This window comes from Maniola jurtina, chromosome 17, assembly GCF_905333055.1.
Source record: "Maniola jurtina chromosome 17, ilManJurt1.1, whole genome shotgun sequence".
Taxonomy (NCBI): Eukaryota; Metazoa; Arthropoda; class Insecta; order Lepidoptera; family Nymphalidae; genus Maniola; species Maniola jurtina.
This window is the reverse complement of record NC_060045.1, coordinates 6,458,340-6,483,045: the sequence shown is the minus strand read 5'-3', so window position 1 is coordinate 6,483,045 and position 24,706 is coordinate 6,458,340. Positions and strand designations below refer to the sequence as shown.

At 34.8% G+C, this 24,706-nt stretch overlaps 2 protein-coding genes and 1 long non-coding RNA gene across 3 annotated transcripts in view; 2 read left to right on the top strand and 1 right to left on the bottom strand.

Annotated features, from left to right (window-relative positions):
* The first annotated feature begins 1,760 nt into the window (after nucleotides 1-1,760).
* Nucleotides 1,761-13,972, top strand: LOC123873637 (pickpocket protein 28-like). The gene is made up of 14 exons (XM_045918585.1): nucleotides 1,761-1,809; nucleotides 2,628-2,810; nucleotides 3,092-3,221; nucleotides 4,746-4,855; nucleotides 5,690-5,801; nucleotides 6,747-6,898; nucleotides 7,325-7,442; nucleotides 8,244-8,336; nucleotides 8,532-8,671; nucleotides 10,584-10,714; nucleotides 11,557-11,616; nucleotides 12,080-12,284; nucleotides 13,076-13,249; nucleotides 13,818-13,972. Exons 1-14 carry the CDS (start codon nucleotides 1,796-1,798, stop codon nucleotides 13,894-13,896), a joined length of 1,701 nt encoding a protein of 566 aa, XP_045774541.1. The 5' UTR covers nucleotides 1,761-1,795; the 3' UTR covers nucleotides 13,897-13,972.
* On the bottom strand, nucleotides 3,398-7,761 carry LOC123873660. The gene is made up of 3 exons (XR_006797728.1): nucleotides 7,527-7,761; nucleotides 4,680-4,683; nucleotides 3,398-3,410 (listed from the first exon to the last, which is right to left on the bottom strand). It is a non-coding gene; the product is annotated as an uncharacterized LOC123873660 (long non-coding RNA).
* A 6,320-nt stretch (nucleotides 13,973-20,292) lies between the features above and the next one.
* Nucleotides 20,293-24,706, top strand: part of LOC123873636 (monocarboxylate transporter 3-like) — a 68,942-nt gene continuing 64,528 nt past the window's right edge. The window contains exon 1 of the mRNA XM_045918584.1: nucleotides 20,293-20,463. The gene's annotated coding sequence lies outside the window, so the exon portion shown is untranslated. The remainder of the gene's footprint in view (nucleotides 20,464-24,706) is intronic.

Sequence of the window (24,706 nt, the reverse complement as noted above, 5' to 3'; positions counted from 1 at the left end):
CTGCATTAACTTATTGATTGTGCTATATTATGTTCCACACGTTATAAGAAAATTCCGGTATTAATGTATTGAACGAATCGGATTAACTGGCGATTATCCCATTCGACCATGATCCCGAGGGAATCGGTTCAATATCGCAGAAACGTTTCATTCGTTTGACCTAATTATATACTTTTGTTTCCGATAACCTGACTCTATAGGTACTGCAGTATGAGCTCGACAGTTAAATACGAAAAACGGAAAACTAGCGAAACTAGCGGAAAACTAACGGAGAACACCGGTGTTAAAATATCACACTGATATCTATAAATCTAACTACATAATATGCGGACGTGATATGTCAATAATAAATAATCAATTTAAAACCTTCTGTTGATTCTGTTGACGTTAAACTAAGGAGGCTCATAAAACAATAATACTATATTGTCATTATTATTGTTAGGTAAGTATTTTATGCACAAGAAAAAGTTATTCTGCATTCAAGAATTAAATTTTTTCGTTAAAAAGTCGAATCCTTTCTTAGTATGATGCACAGAATGCAACCTAAAAGCTATGAGTATATTTTCGACCTAACCTAGTACAACACCAATGGAAACGAGGAGGCTGACATTGTATGGTTTTATACCAAATTAATTTTTCTCTGCTTCTTTTCGGATACAATAAAGCTCCCTTCACATTGGACGCGCGTACAATGAGCTTCAATTTGAACTTTGAAACTTTATAAATTACACACCACACCCATGCAAAATAAAATTGCCACTCATGTTAATTAATATGTGTATAAGTGATTGGTTGGTGACTAGGTTTACTTAATTATGAAGTTTGAGAGATGTACTACGAATAGTACGAGTACCTACGTAGTATTTTGCTGGATAACACTAATAAATATCAAATTCTATTGAATCATTCATTCAGAGATCACTTAGATACATTATTATTACTTTAGTGACAAATTAAATTTCCCACTTCTTAGGGTTCCGTACCCAAAGGGTAAAAACGGATATTAATGCTGTCTGTCCGCCTGTCCGTCTGTTCGTTTGTCCATCTGTTCGTCTGTCCGTCTCTGTCCACGTGTCAAAGGTCTCTAGCTGGTAGACTAAATGAGTTACAAACCTCAAATTTTAGTATTTGGTGTAAAACCTTGACCCAAAACCAAGTATTGAATTAAAATTCAATAAAATTATTTTCCAGGGGGATTTACATGAAAAGGGAGCCGAAAAATAAAATTTCTACCATAGCATGTGGGGTAGGTATCGCTGTTTAGAGCTCATTGAGCATGAATATATTTTTTTAACCTTAAAAAATAACGAAATGTCAGTTTTAGATCATTTTTGGGACGGGGGCTATCGCAAAAACTAAACTAGTTAGGAATTTAAAATTTCAAATACTGAAAACAACGATTTATGAGATAGTTTGTAAGCTGTGGCCAAAACAAACGAATATTTTTAGGTATTTCTTTCACGGTTTATTGCGATGCTCTAGCTCGGAAAAGAAATACTCCATACAGCCAAAATGTTCACAATTATGTACGGAACTCTAAAAAAGCAAAGACTGACTTGCACTTGACCGGTTTTTGTTTGATTTATGTAGTGACGGCCTTGGCCTCATACTATAAATTAAAAATATGTATTAGTAAAATATAGGTAACTAAACTTAAATAATTACACTAGATAGAGATCCCAAGGGAAATAACTAAATACATGTTTCGTGTCTGTTATTTCTATAGAAAATTAACACGGTACTAACAGTCGCTTCAAAATATTTCTAGGACGTAGCTGTACTTTTTGAGTTTAATATGGAAGAACGTAGGTAAGTAGGTTCAAACAAAATTATTGATGTGGCGTCGCTGAGTGTTTTTAGCCCCCGACCTAAAAAGAGGGGTGTAATAAGTTTGACGTGTGTATCTGTGTATCTGTCTGTGGCATCGTAGCTCCTAAACGAATGAACCAATTTTATTTTTTGTTTGAAAGGTAACTTGATCGAGAGAGTTCTTAGCTATAATCGAAAAAAGTTATCTGCTCTTTTCTAGTTTTCCTATAGAGGTTTTTGAGTCGGGGGAGTTATATAATAATGAGTATATATGTATTATTCTTGATGACTATCGAATATTTGCATGCTATGAAATGCATGTGAATGAATATGAAGGTCGCTTATACTTAGTTATAATATTATGCTCATATTCAGCAAATAAATAAATTTCTATTTCATTTCACATAGTAGCTACGTAATCATGTAAGTAACTTCATGTAAGTAATCACTTATTATATTATGAATAACAGCTTTATTCATTTTTATTTTTTTCATAGTTGAGATAAAATAATAATTAACGGCCACAGTTTACGAGTAAGAGTAAGATTTTGCCGAAAGAAGCTCAATACGGCTTAATCGAAGTGTGCTAACTTTATAGAAAAGACACTTGAATTTTCTAAAACGTTACTATGTAAATTGAATTTTATACTTACTAGGTAATGTTTAAATCAAAATGTCTGTCCGTCCGCCCTTCCGTCTGTCCGTCCATCTGTCTGTCTGTCGAGCTTAGATAGCTTGCTTGAAAACGGCACTCTTAGACCTTCCACCGTGCACTATATTTGAACATTAAATACATACCTATAAATAACGTTTTTCAGACCACAGAACGCTTTAAATATTGAAATGGTGGAAGAACACCGGGATAATGGTCAGTCAGCTGAGTTAGAGACAACAAGAAAGCGAAATAAAAGCTCGATCACGCAAAACTTGTTAAAAAGTTTGAACAACTTTAATCTCAGCTTGAAAGAAGCTAGAGAAAGGGAAACAACCCCTATCGAAAAGTAAGCCAATATTATTATTAACACGCGAATAATATTTTATATGATTAAAATTTATGTATACGTACCACGATTCATACGATTAGGTATTTTGCCTAGGTTATTAGAACATAAACTGTGTATAAACTGTATACTGTTATTTATAAAAACAAAACTTTTTTCGTACTAATATTATATTGATTATATTGTTTTCATTCCACAAGTTAGCCCTTGACTACGACTTCACCTGCGATTTTATACGTATGCGATACATAACCAATATTTTCTAATAAATATGATTACAGAATTGTCTGGCTTGTCATGTTTACATCGTGCTTCATTTATTGCGGTTTCCTAATTTGGAAATCTTATTCCAAGTGGATGAGAAGCCCCTCCATCGTTATGTTGACTGAAAACGATCAACCTATACGAGAGGTGAATAAAATTCGTAATTTGTTATTTTTTTCGATGATTTGGCTTCAAGGTCGCATCACCGACATACTAGTGGCAACATGCTCGGAGTGCCAATAGATGTAAAAGCTAAGATAATGTTAATTAATAGTTTTACAGTCTTATTCATAAAAATCCCTTAATATAGGTTTAAAACGTTCATTAGCTAAAATGCTCATTAGGCCTATTAAACGTTTCATAACTTTCTTTATTCATAAAGGTTCAATAAACCTCTCACAACTAAATTCTCGCTATAGGCTAGTTTCGCTTTGTTATGTTGTCGTTCTGATGAATTCATAGACAAAATTGCAAAAAAACTGGGCTCTACACAGAAAAGTGACGCAGGTGTGACATTTGTTTTCGAATTTCGGTCAATTGTCTGAGTTCTGGAGGATAGTTAGGTATTATCGTTCGGAGTTTGTTCCGATTTATTTAATTATAAAAATGGAAACAGGAAGGAATTTAGAAATTAGCGTTAGATTTTATTATACTATTTAAAAAAAAAGATGTATTAGGTAAAAGTATGTATTAGAATTTAGATACAGTACCTGGACATTCATGGAATAAAATCCTTTTTTTTTTAATTGAAAATATTACAATAAAACTTAAAGCTAGCCTTATCTAATTACTATACAAATCATACCCGTGTGGAATGGTGCCAAGAATACTGGCTGCATTTCCACGCTTGACAGCCAGGCTGATCCGTTGCGCAAAAAATGAGCCAGCCCTTTTTTTTTACCCAAATCCTTCTCGGTTTATGTAGTTAGGTACTGAGCTGCATCACCGCCATATTTCTTACGTTAGAAGAAATCACATACCTATGTAAAAGAATGATTACATGAAAAGAAACTTCGAAATCAGGTAGAAACTTTTAGGTACCTACTTCACGACGTCCGTCCCTAGCATCTTATGGCAATTAAAACTTGCAACGCTAGTTAATTACCACAGCCTCTCGAATCCAGAATAAATAACGTACAAATAATAATGACAATGCAATGACACTAGAATCAACCAAAACAAAATAACCTCACTTCCAAACAAATTATCAGCTGTTAAGACAAGACGGCGGCCATCTTATTCTTTAATAAGGGTTTATAGTAGGGTTCAGCCTGTTATAAGTTATGGAGCCGTTATTGAACACTTTTAGCACTATTGAACGTTTATGAATCATGTTTTTGAGAACTTTGCTTATAACAAGCTAATAAAGCTTCTACAAATTTTTATGAATAAGACTGTAACAGTCTTATTCATAAAAATATTATATCAGTATTTATAAATTATAATGAAATTTTAATTTTTGACAAGTCTTAATAATTAGTTAAAAAATCCAAATAATAAACACTGTTATAAATTTTCATTTCTGTCATTTCATTTTCTTTGTTTTAGTATATTCCTAAGCATTGGCAATCATGGTTAACTGACTTCAAGGCTTTTGTCCAAAACCATTCTTCAAATCAATTTTTCGGTTCGAGTCAATATTAGTAACATCAATAAATATTTTTTGTTTAGATTCCATTTCCGGCTGTAACTGTTTGCCCTGAAATGAAAATTATGTCAACAGTGTTCAGTTTCACTGAATATATGTTCAACAAAACTTACCGCAACTTGTCAGAAACAGAGTAAGTATTTATTGTAACTTTATAGAGCAAGATAGCAAGATCCCACTGCCACCAGACCTTCCTTATTTTCTGAGAAACAAAATTGTGTGGGATAGAGTAGTGTTAATATAAAGGATGTGTGGTAATTAGTATATAATGACGACACGTACCCAAGCTACTTTGATCTGATAAATACAATGCTGAAGTACCTATAATGACGAAATAAAATTATAAAAATTTCATGACCCATTGCCCATTGGGTGCCCTAACTCACTGAGATCGCTGGCCATCTTTAAATAGGCGGAGCCAACAATCTCAGTGAGTTAGGGCACGTTAGGCTCATGAAAACTTTGACATAATCTTTTTTTTTTTTAATTTTGTGTGAAAATTTTTATAATTTTATTTCGTCATTATACTTCAGCATTATATTTACCAGATCAAAGTTGCATGGGTACGTATCGTCATTATTTACTAATAACCAAACACCCTGTATACGCATATCTGCTAGGTTATGGCGTGGGCCAGTTTATAGGAATCTACCTATATTTTATATTGGCATATACCTATTTAAAAAAAATACTCACTTTAAGTGCTATAAATAAGGTGTTGTGTTCAAATTGTTTTAAAATCTTACTTTGTAAATCCAATCATGATAAGACCAAAATATCTTATTTGGTTGAAATTGAAATAATGACACTGATCAAAGCTTTTATTACTAGCAATCAAATAGCTTCATGTTCCCCTATACGAACATTTTACTAGTAGTGGGCCGGTCATTTTGGTGTAGGTATCTAATCTAGCTGATATAGAATCGTATAGGTAAAATTTAACAATTGTTGCTTTATTTTATTACAGACAAAATATGTTCGAAGACGTGTCTCTAATTTGCAATAATTTTATTAACCATGATGTGTTGGAAGGAAGAAATTATTCATTCGGTAATGAGACGGTTAGCAATATAAGAAAGGTGAATATGTCATATCAGTAATAAAATTTTTTACTTCTACTTTTTACACTCATTGCTTCAAACTGCGATAATAGGTAAAAGTTTACAATACATAATTTAGTAAATTTATAAATATATTAAATAGATCGCAAAATTCGCGTTTTAGGGTTCCATTCTAAGCGCATTGCTACGTACGTCTAACTGGTACTTAAGTTATCGACTTGCAATTTTGAAAAGTTTAAAAAATGCTTGCCCATCTTAATTAAAATAAAAGAATTCCAAAAATATTTTTATTTTCATTGCAAAAGATGTGCAAATAATAGTTTTAAAGTGGGGTCACTAGGTAATATGGAGGGGTAATATGTGAAATATTTATCACCACTATGTCATAATTAAATCTAACAAATCGGACAAACAAAAGGTGTACAATAGTACCTATTTTGAATAAATGATTTTGATTTGATTTGATTTGAAAGGATTTATTCTGCTATTTAAAAAATAAAGTTTGCTATAGAGCTACAGTTTTGACTTATCCTAAAAAATTCTGAAAAATTCCATTCCGCTTTTATCTCCGAGTTTAGGAAAGCAAAAATTCTGAATTAATGAATTGATAGTAATTTAACTACTACTTATATGTTAGTTTTTTAAAATCAGCAATAAGTCTTTACAAACAAACTTAATTACGTGGTCTTAAAAGCGATTTGTGATTGATTCGTTAAATTATTTTAGTCAAATAAAATATACATTTAATTATACGATAAATTACGGAACCCTGGGTGCGCGGGTCTAATTCGCACTAGACTGGCTTTTCATTTTATGTTGCTCTTTGCCTGTTTTTTAAAATCTTTCGTCGTATTAATATTAAGCTGTTAGGGATTATGGCTATCAATAGAATAAGAAGAAGAGATGGAATACCTCCATGCGAAGTCGAGATGAGTCGAATAATATTAGGGGTATTTCTTTCAGGCTTCAGCAGAGCTATCTCAAGTCATATCTATGTGTACATGGAAGGGAAAACAGAGTTCTTGTAATAACATGTTTACACCCATTCTAACAGAAGAAGGAATGTGCTTTACGTTTAACACGATTGGACCAGAAGATCTATTTCGATATGAAAAGTAGGTTACCTAAAACATTTATCTATCTTGAGAACGTGTGTGGTGAGTGTGTAGAGTGTGTGTGGTGGGTGTGTGTAGCGTGCGTGGCACGTGTTTGAACAGAGTGAGTGGTGCGTGTGTGGAGTGTGTGGGGTGTGTGTGTGGTGCATGTGTGCTGTGCATGAGTGGAAGAGCTAGCAGATAGATAATAAAAGACTTTTTTTTTTTTAATGGAATTTTGCTGTTATGAATCGTAGATGAATTGGATAAGGGGCGCAGTATCTTAAACTTACTTTTTTACTTTAATACAAAAGAAATTCAAAGGTCACGGTTTCACGACACCCACTCTTACAAAATACAAAAAATAATCTCGTACTCTTACTACTCTTTGTGCGTTTCCTTTATGTGTTGGGTTCTAAACCATCCTATCTATTATTATTTTACAAGCTTGAACGCTGATTATGAATACATGGAGAATCTAAAAAGAACAAAAAATCAAGGTTGGACGCTGGAATACGGGTACCTTCCTGATGCTCCAAGAAGAACATATCCTATAAGAGGTTCTGTAAGTATGAAATTCTTGCCTTCCCTTTTGCCTCATTCCGTTCCCCTTCCGTTATTCTGTCTTTTCTGCCACAAACTTGCAAACTTTGGGACTGCAAAGGAGATTTTCGAATTCCATAGAGTTTCAGACCCAAACTAACAAAACCGTGAACCTCAAGCTCTCGTTCACGAATCAAACTTCTCATGCTTGTTCTAGTAAATTAGTCTAACAAAAAACTTCATCAAAGTCTATCAAATAAAGTTGGGAGAAAAAAGATATTCACTTGTATTGCCATGTAAAGGTTATTTATAATGTGTGTTTGTGAATAATTACATTTTTGATCCCCATCTTCTAAAAGTATCAGGCTTAGGTAGAAAAATACTCTGAAAAATAGTATTAAAATTAAATGATTTCTGAATCTGAACGGTTTTAAAAATGCTGGGTTCAAATTCGCCAACCTTCTTTGGTTTGATTAGGTTTCAGTATCAGGTGACCCGATCCACATGCTCGTTTGCTCGATATTAATATTTTTTTCCAAACTTTCTCGGAGCAAAATATTGTGGACAGGAAGAGGGTCAAATACAATAGTTATTATCGCCTGACCTACATTATTTTAGTAATAATTTTTTGGATGGTATTTGGTTGGATGGTTTACTATACTATAGCAGTAGCAGTGCTGGTTTTTTTTGGCTTGGACTGGAATGCTACTGTATTTGATTCATTTTAATGCGCTGTGGCTTTTGAAAACGTCTACATTTGTTCCGTTGGGAAATAGATGACGTATACACAAGAGCAATAAAAATCCTTGTACAACTTATACAGGGTGCTGGTCCTAAAGCTGGTATGGAGCTGTTATTGACTGAGGATATGGAAGGTCTGGATCAGGAGTGTAACGATTGGCTTTCAGGTTTTAAGGTAAAGCATCTGAAGTAAAGGTAAGTTTGGTGTTAGTAATGTACTCTAATAGAAAGTTAGGAATATCTTTATTATTATCAGCAACACAATCACATAAGTAGGTATATGTTAGATCTGAATTTTACCATGTTGACTGTCGTTGTGGTGTCTATGAATAAATGTAAAAAAATTGAATCTTTTGCCGTTTTTTTATAGATATTGCTGCATACGCCAAGTGATTTGCCGCGACTTTCTCAACAGTACATTAGAGTTCCAATCTATCAAGAAGTAACGATAGCTTTTACAGCCACGTTGGAAGTTACTTCTGATGGACTCGAAGTATTTACTCCTTTTGGGTGGGTGTTATTATTTAGTTATTGTTAAGTTATTTAATATTTATCCATATTAGACCAATTCGTTTGAGACATGTGCACGCCGTTAATTGCCTCATTTGGTGCCAGAGTCGCTGCCTCATTTTTTGCACAAAGGACCAGCTTGGCTGTTCAGCGTGGCAATGCAACCATTCTTGGCACCATTCCCCGCGGGTATAATATGTACAGTAATATAAACAATAATTATAAAAATTAAAAAAATATATTTACCTAAGTAAGTACCACTCCAGACGTTTAACACTGCATTACTTCATATTACAACTTGAATGGCCTGGAAAAGACTTCTTATAGAGATAGAAATTGAGGTTGTTAGACTATCAATATACAATTAGAATATACTAATATATTATTATTCGTATTCGACTCGAATAGATATTGTTATTCGTAGCGGTTATATTAACAACTAGCTGATGCCCGCAGCTTCGCCCGCGTGGATTTAGGATCTGAAATCCCGTGGGAACTTTTGTATTCCCCGGGATGCAACGTGTTTCTGTACCACGTAAAAACATTTAAACGGATGATCCTTTAAAAATCCCGAGGGATCACCAGGATTTAGGAATGCAATTCCTTACAGCATCATGGTTAAGGAGTTGGGTCCTCGAGGTCAACGACAAAGTCCTTACTTGGTACAGATACCTTCAATATCAATCAATTTATAACCGACAGTTTCTAAATCCCATCAGTAGTGATGGTGAGGTCCTCTGCAGCATCAGGATTGAGGAGTTGGAATCCAATTTTTTATGAAACAATATCACAAAGTTCCTCTATCGATTAAAAAAAATACGCAAATCGGTTCAGAAATTTCGGAGATTTCGGTGTACATAGGTAGAAAAACACAACTCCCTTTTTGTAAGTCGGTTAAAAAAGTAGCCTATGTTACACCCTGGTCAATCCTCTACTTGTCTGTGAAAATCCCGTCAAAATCGGTTCAGCCGTTCCAAAGATTAGCCTTTTCAAACAGACAGACAGACAGACAGACAAAAATTTAAAAAACGTGTGATTCAGTGTTGGTATCGTTCAAATAACCATATGAGCTTAATATGAGGCAGTTACTTCGAAATTATAGACAGACACTCCAATTTTGTTTGTTAACTAGCTGATGCCCGCAGCTTCGCCCGCGTGGATTGGTCAGATCCCCTGCAGCATCAGGATTGAGGAGTTGGACTCCAAATTTTTTATGAAACAATGTCGCAAAGTTCCTCTATCGATTAAAAAAGAAATGACGCAAATCGGTTCAGAAATCTCGGAGATTTCGGTGTACATAGGTAGAAAAACACAACTCCCTTTTTAAAAGTCGGTTAAAAAAGTAGCCTATTTTACGCCCTGGTCAATCCTCTACTTGCCTGTGAAAGTCCCGTCAAAATCGGTTCAGCCGTTCCAAAGATTAGCCTTTTCAAACAGACAGACAGACAGACAGACAGACAGACAGACAGACAGACAGACAGACAGACAGACAGACAAAAATTTTAAAAACGTGTGATTCAGTTATGGTATCGTTCAAATAACCATATGAGCTTAATATGAGGTAGTTATTTCGAAATTACAGACAGACACTCCAATTTTATTTATTAGTATAGATATAGATTAAAAATTAAAATGTTAAGTATAGATATCGACACGTACCTATCTGTTCTTGATATATTACGATAATATCTAAATCGAGATATACGTTATCGATAGCGTAGCACCTCCATTAAGCTCTTACTTTAGAATACAAACTGAAACGCTAATCTCAACAGAAATAATACAATAACAATAAAAAAGTAATTTGTAAGTAAGTTATTTGTGTACCAAAATAAAAAATTGATAAAATATAATCTAAATAATTTATTGTGATCGAATTTCTCCTGTTAAAAATAGGAAAATATTTTTACAGGCGCCAATGTTATTTCGAGAATGAGCGGAGCCTTGCATATTTTAAAGTGTACTCACAATCCAACTGCGAATATGAATGCTTAACCAACTTTACCTATGCGCGGTGCGGATGTGTTCACTTTAGTATGCCACGTAAGTCATCATAATAATTTCATTTATATATACTAGTTGACCCGACCCGGCTTCGCACGGGGAGCCTACTATACCGATACTATATCGATCACGATCGATTTGCTGTTTGTTACCCGTGCAGGAGGTCCAACCTCTATTTCCAAAACTATTCATCAAATCTTCACCAAACTTACATGATACCAACCTGACAGTACAAATTTTCTCAAGAAATAAGAATTGTGGAAACCGGTTCAAAGACGGCATTATGGAGTAAAATCGATAAAAAATTTGATCCCGTATCCTGAACAATCCCTAATTTTTTTCGGGATAAAAACTACCCGATATATTTACACAAAGTATCAGCTACCACTGTATCAAGTTTCATTTAAATCAGATTTTCACGTGATGCGTGTACAGATAGAAAAACAGACAGAAAAAATCCAAAAAAAAATGTTTTCTCCGGTTAAAATTAAAATTTTCAAAATATATTAAATGTAAGTACCGAAAGCGTTCAGTTACAGTTTTTTTTATAAGTATAGATTATACCTACCTCATCATCATCACCGGCTCACTATTGAGCTATCTAAGAATGAAAAAGGTTTAGCCAAATTTAGACTACCAAATCTGGATTGGCAGACTTGAGGACATTACTTATGGAGAACTCTCAAACATGCAAGTTTCCAAACGATGTTTTAAGTGATATTTATTTGCTTATAACGCACATATATTAACTTCGAAAAGCTATAGGTGCGTGTCCGCAATCGAACCCCGGAGCCACCGAGTAGGCGCCAACGTCTTAACTTCTAGGTTATCACTGCACAACTAACTAACTCTCTTACATGTGTGATAAATTTTAATTATAGATGGTCCCGATATGGCGATATGTAATTTTGGAAGCCTCAAATGCATGAGCAAAGCAGAAAGTGAGTACAATATTATGCCTCTAATCTCTGTCCATTTGGAAAATTCTATTTGGAAGGCGTTCGTTTGAATCGTGAGCTTACTTATCGCGAGCGCCGGGCTTTAGGTCTGCTTTGGAGATTCATATTGAATCAAATAAATGAATTTATTTATTACACAGATATTAGGCTATAGACATACTTATATTATAAAGTGAAAATGTGTCTGTCTGTCTGGTCACTTTTCATGACCTATCTAGATAAATTTTTTGACTTTTGCACAGAGATACCCTACTTGCATCCCTGCCCGGCTAGCATGGGCAGTAGATAAAAATTATATCCCCGATTATATCCACTGATTTGTATGACATCAGTGTTTGCTACTTTTTATCCCACGTAAGCAGAGTTTTCATGGCATTTAAAAAAAATCTAAATCCACGCGGAGGAAATCGCAGGCATCAACTAGTGCTTAACAAAATGTTTTTAGTGGAATTATCTACCATGGACATTGAAGATGAAGGAAGAGGCAATGTCACTATTGACGAAGCCATTCAAATAGCAGACGCTTGCAACTGCCTTCCTGCTTGCACTTCTATAACATACGACACTGAAGTGATACAAACCGAGCTTCATAAGGACGAAAGGGATACATTAGTATTCAGAAATGATTCCAATGGTGGTCACATGGCACAGTAAGTTATCAAATGGATTCTTTACTACACGTGACTGCACACACACACACACACGCACACAAACACACACACACACACACACACACACACACATGACAAAAATAAATGTGCAAGCATGCCGTGTTTATCTACTTACTTTTCACAGCTCATCCGTTTTTAATCGATTTCGAGGTACACAGTATGCATTTAGGGGATGGACATACCTAAGTATCTAGGCTATTTTTGTCCCGTAAAGTCAAAGAGTTCCTACGGGATATTAAAAAAAACTATTTTATTTTGTTCAGATAGAAGTTAGCCCATGATTGACTACAATCACACCTCGTGGTAAGTGATGATGCAGTCTAAGTTGGAAGCGGGTTAACCTGGAAGGGGTAAGTAGTTTTTATTTTTTAAACCCATACCCTTTTGGTTTCTACACGGCACCGTACCGGAACGCTAAATCGCTTGGCGGCAAAGTTTTGCCGGTAGGTTGGTAGCCTCGGCCAAAGCTTCCCACCAGACCAGAAAAAAATTTAGAAGCGTAGTGTGGGATGGCCTCCAGCCCATTGGACCAATGACCTGAAAAAGATGGCGGGGAGCGGATGGATGAGGAAGGCGGAGGACCGTGTTTGGTGGCGCGCTCTTGGAAAGGCCTATATCCAGCAGTGGACGCATACAGGCTGATGTAATATATAGAATGGAACTTTCCCGAAAAAAACCGAAAAAAAAGTTCTAAACGAAATCTACGCAGGCAAAGTCGTGGGCATCATCTAGTCTGTTTTTTGTTAGTCATGTTTTTGTTTTTATTTCAGGTCTAAAGTATCTGAAGTAGTATTATATTTCAAAAGGCCATTATTCGATATAGCGAAACGATCTGAGTTGTATGGCACATCGGATATCCTTGCCAGCTGCGGTGGACTTCTTGGACTCTTCATGGGATTTTCTGTAATCAACATTGTCGAAATTCTATATTTTTGTATTCTAAGGTAAGGAAACACAAAACCATATTACTTAATATTATAAATGCGAAAGTGTGTCAGTCTGTCTGTCTGTCTGCTAGCTTTACACGTCCCAACAGTTTAACCGATTTTGATAACATGTAGTACAGAGTTAGCTTAAATCCCGGGGAAGGACATAGGCTACTTTTTCTCCTGGGAAATCAAAGAGTTCCCACAGGATTCCTAAAAACCCATCCGTTTAACCGATTTGTATGAAATTTGGTACGGAGGTAGCTTGAGTCCCGGAAATTGATTGACATAGGCAACTTTTTATCCCGGTAAAGCAAAGAGTTCCCACGGGATTCTAAAAATCCTACATCCACGCGGACGAAGTCGCGGGCAATTCTAGTATTTGTTATAAATACAGAAGCGTGTCTCTCTGTCTGCTAGTTTTTCACGATCCATCCGTTTAACTGGATTTTGAATTAATCTTCGGCTTAACATCAGCTGAATGGACTACCTGCGATTTTTATTGCTTTTTAGATTTAAAATTAAGATTTTTTTTTGAAAAACTATTACTTTATTACTATATTATAGCAATCTTTCGTTATTTTAGATTCTGCCGACGAAATCAAGCTGATAAATGTGAAAATTCCAATAATCAAACTGTTCAACAATCTAAGGAGAAATATTGAAAATACGACCCCGGTATTTCAAAGTTGTCTTATAATTTTTAACTAAAAATCCAATATTTCAAATACAAATTGATATTTACAATTAAATATTTCGTTAAATTCAGATCGAAAAGATTAAATAAGTATATCTATTAGTTAAAATATCTTTGAAGTAGATATTATTTTATTCAGTAAGCTATTAACTGTAACTTCCATGTCACTGTAATGATTTATAAAAATAAACTATGCATAATTAAATATCGGATTTCAGTTCTAATTAATATTATGTTGGCATTTAACCTAGTTTTTCTATAGACGAAATGGTTAGTTTTATTTTTAGATGCCTATTATATCTCAGTATAAAAAGTAGAGTTTTACCGCATAACAGCAAGATGCGGTTCTAGCGAAGTGGGACAAAAAATGCCCCAGGAAAGTTTAGGTTTCAAAAGTGGCGCTGGGTTAATGCGGAGACACGTTTCAAAGACCTCGGAGATCGTCATTCTGATGCTGTAATATTTAGCTGAACATTTTGTTTAGAATTTCGCAAACACTTTGTATTCATTCGTTCGGCAAAACATGGGCTTAACTTTTTATTAAACCTTTGAAATATGAAAGAGCAATCAAAGCTTCAAATGCATTTTGCATAATTAAAGTCCGTTTATCATTATGAGAGCTTAGGATTGCCTCCCCTCCTATTTCTTCATTATATCTCAATAACAATTTATTAAGATGTACGAAAAAATGAACAAGAAAATGGATTTTTCTGTTTTTTTTTTTACATTTTGTTTAGTAAAAAGTTATGCCCAAGATTTCAAACTAACGCATAGTGTAAGATTATCTCTGGCAATGTTCTGGAGCTATTAAAAAAATGGGTGCATATTAATATGATACACCTAACCCAAAACAGATACGCTTGGGCTTGATGTATCTTTAATCCAAATCTATCTAATAAGATGACCCAGTTTTTCATTTGGGACATCAATAGCCAGGACCAACGTAAATATTATGAAACTGTCTAACAACCTAAGTGTGCAATTTTTCAGTTGTATAGTTAACTAGGTAGGTACCTGAATACTTATTCTGCAGAATGCATTTCTATTTTCAAACACAAAATTATTAAAGTTTTGTCCGGTATCCGACAAGTAGTGACGTGCTTAGAGATTACGTTGAAAACGTTTAAATCTGGCAACTTGAGGCTTGGAAAACATCCAAAACTTGAACAAACGACTAAGCATTGAATATTTTTGTTTCATTGTATGCATATTTCCTTGGCAACAATTTTTAGGTAACATGCCGTCCTAGTTTTGATAAGGTGTCTGAAACAACAACATTCACTCACGGGTAACTTTTTTTTTAAATTCAGATACAAGTTAGCCCTTGACTGCAATCTCATCTGGTGGTAAGTTGGGTGGTAAGTGATGATGCAGTCTAAGATGGAAGCGGGCTAACCTTTCGTTTCTTTCTTTGTAATGTAAAACCTAAAAACCTTTACCTTATACCCTTTGACCAGCCGTTGAAAAATAATATTCGCAAATAACGATCGGATCAACGATCTTGAACATGTAGTATCCATAGAACTAATTTACTTAGGTAGGTACTTATGTGTTAAATGAATTAGTACGCAGATGAATTCACATTATTAGAACTAACTCAATTAGTGATTTATGTAACGAGAAATGAACATGGTACCTATTAAGGCTTGTCTAATAACCACATGTTAATTCATTGTAAATCATTAATTATCACAATACATTTATCTGCGTACGTATGCTTGTATAGTTTAATCCTTAAATAACTATACGAGTATAAATATTGTTATTGTTCTATACAACCAGGGTATAGATTTGATCAGCTTTTAGGAAGTTTTCTTATGTGTCTTTGTTCGTCGTTTGAATGACTCTTAGGTTTAAATCTATAGAGCGCACTTTGACTTTGCTTTGACTTAAGTTTCAGTTAAAACGAGACAGACTTATGCCAGCGGTATATAACTCTGTTTCGTTTAAACAGTGTCTTAAAGTCTGAGCAAAATCAAAGTGCGCTCTATAAATCTCAGGCTTAGATTTATTTGAGAGCCATGTGGCCAGTCTGCCTCGTTATTATTATACCTACTAGCGACTTATTCCGGCTTCGCGATGCAATGTGTCCGGCTTCAATGTTTTATTCGGGTGCAATGTATTAATTAGTGAGGATTTTCAAAAAAAATCTTTCACAAAAACCATGTCCTGGAAATTAAAAACACAAAATAAACTCAGCTAAATCAGTCAAGCCGTTCTCAAGTGATGATCCTTCATAATATATGCGGCAATTGATTCTTTCTCTATTTGACTGTGTTTCTTTTTAACCCCCGACCCAAAAAGAGGGGTGTTATAAGTTTGACGTGTGTATCTGTGTATCTGTGTGTCTGTGTATCTGTGTATCTGTCTGTGGCATCGTAGCGCCTAAACGAATGAACCGATTTTAATTTAGTTTTTTTTGTTTGAAAGGTGGCTTGATCGAGAGTGTTCTTAGCTATAATCCAAAAAAATTGGTGCAGCCGTTTAAGAGTTATCAGCTCTTTTCTAGTTTTCTTGTAGAAAAGAAGGTTACATAACCGTTAGGTTCATAATATTATGTCAATTGACAAATGTCAAGCTGTCAAGATGGACGTTGCCTTGATACATAATTATTTATTTGAAAATGATGTTTTGGAAAACTCTGATACTTTGGATCGTAGGCGCGGAATAGTCCAAGAAAATCGGTTCAGCCGTTTGAAAGTTATCAGGTCTTTTCGGTCTTTTCTAGTTACTGTAACTTCACTTGTCGGGGGTGTTATAAATTTTTAATTTACACTTGTTTAAAGAGTTAATGTAGTAGTAACATTTTTTGGAGTCGGTGCCAATGAGGTGCCAATGTGGAATCACAAACAATAGGTATGAAAAGTAGATGGTTCGTGCGGCTAATTGGCACCGGCTCCAGAAAATGTTACTATAGAACTATATTAACTCTTGTATACCTACATAATATTATATTCAATAACAAAATGAATTATTTTTTACTTTAGTATTGGTGGTTATTGAAGTCCGTTTTTTTTGAAAATTTTAATAGGTAGATATATACTCCTGGATTTTGACCCTAAAAGAAATTAGCTTACATAAGTATGTCTAGGATAGCACTATGTAGTGATTAGGTAGGCATTGTAAGATTTATGACTTCATTACACTAACTACATCCACGCATCGTGTCGAAAGGAATCAATATGGAAATTAGATACAAGCGTGTGATAGCGATAATTGGTACAACGAATCGCTATAAATAATGTAGAGTCATAGTAAAAATGTTCGGAGATTTTACTAAGACTTTAGGTATACATATAATGTGGCAGTGGTCTCTTAATTAGGAGACCACCTAGTCTCACTTTACTTCACTTCTCTCACTTTAAGGTGAGTTTAGCCAATCTGAAGGAAAAGAGAAGAAGAGAAGAGAAGAAATTATTCTATTCTAATAGTAGGCACAGCAGTTGCTTTTTAGGGTTCCGTACCTCAAAAGTAAAAACGGAATCCTTATAGGATCACTTTGTTGTCTGTCCATCTGTCCGTCTGTCGTGTCAAGAAATCCTATAGGGTAATTTCCGTTGACCCAGAATCATGTTTGGCAGGTAGGTAGGTCTTATAGCACAAGTAAAAGCAAAAAATCCGAAAACCGTGAGTTTGTGGTTATATCACACAACAAATAATTAAAATGTGTTCACAAAACCTGTAAATCACTAAATAGATTCAAAATATAGATGGCGCAGACTGTTATTAACTTGCAGAGTTCTACATAAATGTGTAAGGTATAAGTTGTACGATGGTACGGAACCCTTCGCAAGTCCGACTCGCACTTGACCGCTTTTTCACCTACTTGTATACTTGTACAGTACAAAGTAAAGACTGTACCGACTTATAATAACTATCGTTAGATTTTATTATATCTACGTACCTTTTTATTTACTTTACATTGTACATATTTGTAATACTTTATGCTAGAAAACAAGTATGAAGTAACTGACTAAAATAAGGAAAATCGTGTAAAATTAAATTGAAAGTCAAACGTTAAGAGCGCTTAAATATTTAAAATATACCAGATTGGAATGCGGAATTTAATTTAAATATTATATTGGCCGCAGGCACAATCTCCAAAGTGGGTACCGAATACCGATATGCATGTCATCCCATTACCTACTGGTGCGGGTCGAATTAAATTAATGAAGCACAATCAACCCTCCGATATTCAATATTTAACTCCTGTACTGAGCTAACATTGTTACAGAATGGTAGGTATAGATCACGAACAAAATGACATCGCTCAAGTGGCCATGTTTTTATTAAACAAGAACAAACATATTTATTCTAAAATAAACCTAACACCTAAGCAATTGGTCTAAAGAGTAATTTGAAATAAGGTCAAAAATATCTGCTCATGTGGTCAAACTATTATTTTTGCTTTTAGTTTTCGGGCCGCTTTTGCAGCACTTATTACTAAACCTTTATATCGCTGTGAGTTAACCAACCCAATTCGATTTAAATAAATTTCTTTATTTTTGAAAGTTTCTGGAAAATAACATATTAAGTATTTAGTTTTTTTTTTTAACTTTTTGATTTTTTTGAGATATTTTCAGCCTATGGGAAGCTATCTCTGTAGCCAATGTTAAACGGATGGATGGGCCATGAAAAGATATCAGACAGACAGACACACTTTCGCATTTAAAGACTACAAAATATCATGGTTGTCGTTGTACGTGGTGAGAATCATCCGTCAATATATTATACTCCGATTCTGGAGATAAGGAAAATAAAAAATAACCATAGCTAACCTAATTTGAATTGGGTTGTTTTGCAAAAAATACCGACAGACGAAACAGTAAACTGCTTTCCAAAAGTGAGCTTACTGTGACGTGGCTTAACTGAGTACAGATTGTAAATTGGGAGCTCAGAATTTTGATCGAAATTCTAATAGAGCCGGTAGCTGAGTTCAGTTGGACATATTTTTAGGGTTTCGTACCTCAAAAGGAAAAACGGAACCCTTATAGGATCACTCTGTTGTCTGTCTGTCTGTCCGTCCGTTCGTCCGTCCGTCCGTCGTGTCTGTCAAGAAAACCTATAGAGTACTTCCCTACTACCGAATAAATCAGAGAACCGTGAATTTATGGCTACATTATTAAAAAATATTTCATAGTAAGATAACTATACCAAGGTATCTTATGTGAAAGGGCTTTACCTGTATATTCAAAAACAGATTTTTATTTATTGTTATGCATAATAGTTTTTGATTTATCGTGCAAAATGTCGGAAAAATTTCCCGAGTACGAAACCTCGTCGGTGCGCGAGTCTGACTCGCAGTTGGCCGGTTATTTTTATTTGCTAGGTTTTCGCTTAAGGTCACTGGAGGAATCAAAAAATAAGTAAAAAAGATAATTGAAAAGAAAACCGAATAAAAAAAGAGAACCGCGCAATTTTCAGGAAAGAGTACCTCAATACGCAGACCACCAAACGAATTTCTCGCGTATGTTAAAACTTTGATATTCTGGAGATTATCAGATGTGATCATAATCAAGTGCTGAATTGTCATCAAATTAAAAAAAAGAGGTGCTCTATTTTCAGGAAAAAGTACCTCAATACGGAGACTGTGACTGGTTTACAACAAAACACATATTGGAGGAAAAATATTTTCCAAAATTTTAATCTGAGTTAAAAAAGTACTGTCAGACATAATAGCTAGATAGATACATACATATAGTTTGTTAACTTAGGATATAACGCGTTTTGAAATATTATTATTGTATAAAGTCACCGTATCTTTAAGAATTATGTTTTTTCTGTATTTATATTTAGAACTAGAGGATGCCCGCGACTTCGTCCGCGTGGATTTAGATTTTTATAGATCCCGTGGGAACTGTTTGATTTTCCGGGATAAAAAGTAGCCTATGTCCGTCCCCGGGATGTAAGCTAACTCTGTACTAAATTTCATTAAAATCGGTTCAGCGGTTGAGCCGTGAAAACGTAGCAGACATCGACAGACAGACAGATAGACAGGCAGACAGACAGACAGACACACTTTCGCATTTATAATATTAGTATGGAAGTATGGATGGATTATTCTTATATAAGTGAACATTGTTCTTCTGAGAAATAAACTCTTTAAACCTAAATTTCTTGCGTACCTAAATAGTTATGATATCCTGGAGAATAGGTACCAAGGGTTAAGAGATTAGATGATATCGCAGTCAAGCTCCAACTTGTCATCGAATAAAAAAAGAGAAGCGTACTGTTTTCAGGAAAAAGCACCTGAAAATGTGTGGTTTTATTTCGCACAGTACAGGGTTAAGTTAGATCTCTTGACAAGGACGTGGAAAGCGGGGCGCTCGCCCGGGGCGGCCGGGCATCGGTCTAGTACCGCGGCAGCCACCATTGCGTGAACATTGGAGTTAGGACCCACGCGTACACATGAAAATTTCCCGCTCAGTTCAACGTCGCATTCGAACGATTGGTCCATGATATTGGAAATTCATTGTTCTTAGTGCCTAGTGCTTGTGTGAAAAAACTTTAAGAGAATTTTTGAACGTGTTATAAAGTAAGTTTTTTTTCAACATCTTATTGACTCTATAATATTAATATTCTCTATTAGTAAGTAATACGTTTTTCATAAATTAAAATCTTGTATTAATAAATATTGTGTAAATAAATAAATAACTATTTACTTACAAACCCGGTCAGTAAGTAAATACATAGTTATTTATTTATTTATATTTATATAAAATTATAAAATATGTATGTGTAAAATATTTAATTTTGATTCAGTATTATTTTAGATCATTATTTTGAATACTTGTCCTATATAAGCAACAGGTACTAGATTTTTACCTGGATGAGTTAGTAGATCGCGGAGTGCGCTGTTCTTTAAGAAGCCTTAATAGCTCAGTTGTGGAATTAAATATGAAAGGTCTAGGTTCACATACTATCCCTTAGATTAATAATAATTAACTTGCTAGATTTGATTAGGATATAAAAACTAGTTTTGCTAATATGTAAATTGTGTTTCCTTACTAAATGATTAAATGAATGTCAGTAAGGGATTCAGGAGTACTTAAAAGCTAATTGAAACGCGGCTCAGAGTGAATAAATACCCAGTTTAATTGCTTAGCACTTAATAGCTCGCACACATTAAAAGCAACTTTATTACCCGAAGTGAATTGATTTTTTTGCATCCGTTGAACAGTAGTTGTAGCCTTGATTACGATCTCACCTGGTAATGATAGATTTTAGATAGATGGGCGCTAACCTGGAAGTTGTGATAGCTTAGTGTTTAAGTCGTTAGTTGGGGGTCCGCTGTTCGATTCCAGGCGTCCTAACTTTTAGGAGACATGCGTTTTATATACTCATAATCACTATCATTTGCTTCAACGGCGAAGGAATGGGTACGTACATCATCGTGACGAAACCTGCATGCCTGAGAAATCTGGGTGTGAAGTCTCTAGTAAACCTTTGTCATTCTGAGGGGAGACTCGCGTTCAGTAGTGAGCCGGTGAGAGGTTGGTCATAATAATGACTACCAAGTAACTACTAGTACGACGCAGAATTGAGCTAATTCAAGAATTACAAATTCATAAATCGATCCATCTGGAATTGGGCCTTGGGCTTTTCACATCTTTGAAAAGAGCAACCGCCGAGTTTCTTACTGGTTCTTCTTGTTAGGAAGGGCATTCCGATAGAGATGATAGAGGATAGATGCATCTGGCGATTCAAAAGTACTTGTAAAAGTTTATTTGAATAAAAAATGCATTTAGGTATATTGTGGTCGGTTATGTACATAAGTGTCTTCATTTTCGTTTAACAGGGCTCTCTCCGTCACTTACTCCATACAATCGTAGTTCCAATTTCATTTGAATATTAAGCAACCAAAGTCCATGAAATTTTTGCAAACATATTCTACAAACTAATATCTGTGCCTGTGGTGTTTAAGACTTTTCTAAAAATATGTAGTTTTAAAATTACAGGAGGTCAAAGATTTGTATGTGAATTTTTAAGACCGCGTAAATTTGAAACCGAATATTTTAACAGAAATCTGGAAAACCACAGGCATAGATATTAGTTTCTAGAATATTTCTACATTTCATGGACTTTGGTTGCTTAATATTCAAATGAAATTAGAACTACGTTTGTATGGAGCGAGTGACGGAGAGACCCCTCTTAAATAAATACCTAATCCACGCAGACAGGTATGAAAAAGACGGTAATGTAAACAAGACCTACGCAGATACCGCCATGTTACTAGCCGTTTTAAAAATAGCTCCAGAGTTTTCCAATCGTGAATTGTATTAGGGAAATCGCGTAAAAATGCTAAATTAATATAGACTTTTTGCGGTTCATAAGCTTAGTTTGATCTAGCTTGACAACGCATATCAATCGATTGCGATTTTTAAGCAACGTTGACCCAAATCGGTAACAGGATGGATGGCGGACTTTGGAAGTCCAAACTAAAAAAAAAACAGGTTTCGTCTCCAACGTGAGACTACGTTAAGCCGTCGATTAATAACTAATTAGCATTTGTAAAAATTGCCTCCTGAAACACAGTTTTGACTTCATCAGGAGGCAGGGCCTCACACTAAAGTTTGTAAACACTGTTTTGTTAAGATAATAAAGATTTATAATAACTGTGAAAACTTAAGAGTCGAAATATAATCGAATTGTATGCGGAAGTAGGTATGTGGGAATTCACGGCATTATTATGCCAAGAAAACTCCTGTCATTATGGGAAGGGGCTTGCAGCAAAACGGAATACGACGCTCAGAGAAGCTTAGACATGGAAGACTTTAAGTTTAATCTTTGGATGACTGGAAGCCGTGAATACCTGAAACGAATGCTATTTTTATTAATTAGGGAAATCAACAGCTTATTATAACTAAATAGACTTAAATTTCGGTAACTTAAAGCTAATAAAAGGTTTTCATGATATTAATAATTATTATTATGAGCAAACCCGAGGATAAACGCTAGTTTGTAACATTCGCATTAGTTTGTGCTACTTATTCGCACATTATTATTTTATAAATATCGCATCACGCATGCTCTACTTTAGATATAGGCAACGTCCGCCGATAGCAATAATCTCATTATTTTATTGTGCCCACGGCGTTTTGTGTCATCATAGTCATTTTCGCATTTAGGTCAAATCTAGGTGTAAACGGGTGTAAACGTGAATAATTTGCGAAGACCGAAACAGTCAGTGCGACACGTCTCTTTCGTGGTTTTTGCAACGCGCAAATCGGTTAAGCGGATGGATTTTTGGGAATCCCGTGGGAACCCTTTGATTTTCCGGGATAAAAAGCCTATATATGTGTCCGGGGTGCAAGCTATCTTTATACCAAACGTCAAAATCAGTTTAACGGATGAACCGTACAAAGATATAGTAGAGAGATAGACAGACAGACATAATAATATATTCGCATTTATGCTATTAGTATGGATGATCGAATTCTGCTTCATATCTCGACTTGCTGTTTGTTGAATATTTCAGTGACTGGAATAGTGTAAACCAGCCATTAATTTCTATCATATTTAGTTACATCCTAAAATCAGATGCAGCTGTCTAATTACAAATACAAACAAGTGTGTAGTAAACTATTAGGTACCTGATTAAAATACATGATATAAAGCATTTTTCGAGGATTTTTAAACCATACATTACCCCACACTCGAATTGTATTACGTTTGATTAAAAAAATCCAAACAAGCGAAAAGTCCACAACGAAAAATGCCGCGCGTGCCTGTAACTTTGCCCCGAGAGAAATAATAAATTACATTTGCCCCACAACCTATATAATTTCACGTTTACGCCTCACATTTATGTCCCATGGTGTGCACAGCTGTTATAATATACTTACTTTTATCTGGGAACCTAAAACTATATTTTATGCATAAACCTTTCTTTTTCGACCAAATATTTGAAATTTTGAAAAATTGAATACGCTCGGGAGAAATTTTTCAAAATCCTTCCGTTTGAGCTGTAAGTTGATATGCTAGTTAGAAAGTTTCCTCTTTTATGTTGATAGATTATAAAATAATCTATTTTAAGCTTCAAAGCCAAGTTTCTTTTTCTTTAATAAAGTTCTGTTCTATTAGAGGCATGCCTTTTAAAATAAAAGTCTGTACATTCCGCTCTTGGTTTCAAGCCACGAGTACAATTAGGGTTGCCAACAATTTTATTGCTCACTTCTATAAAATTAGTATCTCAGGCTCCATATTTTTCTTATTTCTTCCACTATTTTCTAATTGCTTATTTTCTACCTATTTTTACCATCTGCTTCTTGTTAAACTACAGTTATGTTCAACTTGAGGAAAACTTTAATGTATTTAAGGGCGTGTGCTTTGTTCAAGTCGATTAAACGGGTTTAGCTGATTAGAATTAGGTATTACATAAAAATAGTACCTATAGGCAAGTACCTTACGATAGTATAGCTACATATTTGAATAGCTTGGTCAGCTGTAGGCTTAGTTTTGTCAGTCTGTGTGCATGTCTGTATTTCCAGGCTAGTGTTCAAAACGACTGAACCGATTATGATGGGACTTTCTCAGGCTAGACTATGCAAGGCTATTTTTTATACCAGAAAAATAGATAGATTCCACTTTTGGATTACCACAAATACAAAATTAAAGACAAAAACTATAGGAAATTTATTAGAGAGTTGCAACCCTTAAATATAGTAAGAGTACTTATAAATGTAGTTCTCATTTTACCCATTTTAAGCCGTCAGCTCATTACGTTCATACCAGTGGTTTATTTAATGAATAAGTTGGTGCTAGGGGTGGTGTGCCTT

What these genes read in the sequence shown, in the direction of transcription:
- LOC123873637 (XM_045918585.1), top strand. An exon ending in CGCAACTTGTCAGAAACAGA is followed by an intron (nt 4,856 to 5,689) that starts GTAAGTATTTAT and finishes ATTTTATTACAG; the next exon opens with ACAAAATATGTTCGAAGACG. An exon ending in GAAGTATTTACTCCTTTTGG is followed by an intron (nt 8,672 to 10,583) that starts GTGGGTGTTATT and finishes ATATTTTTACAG; the next exon opens with GCGCCAATGTTATTTCGAGA.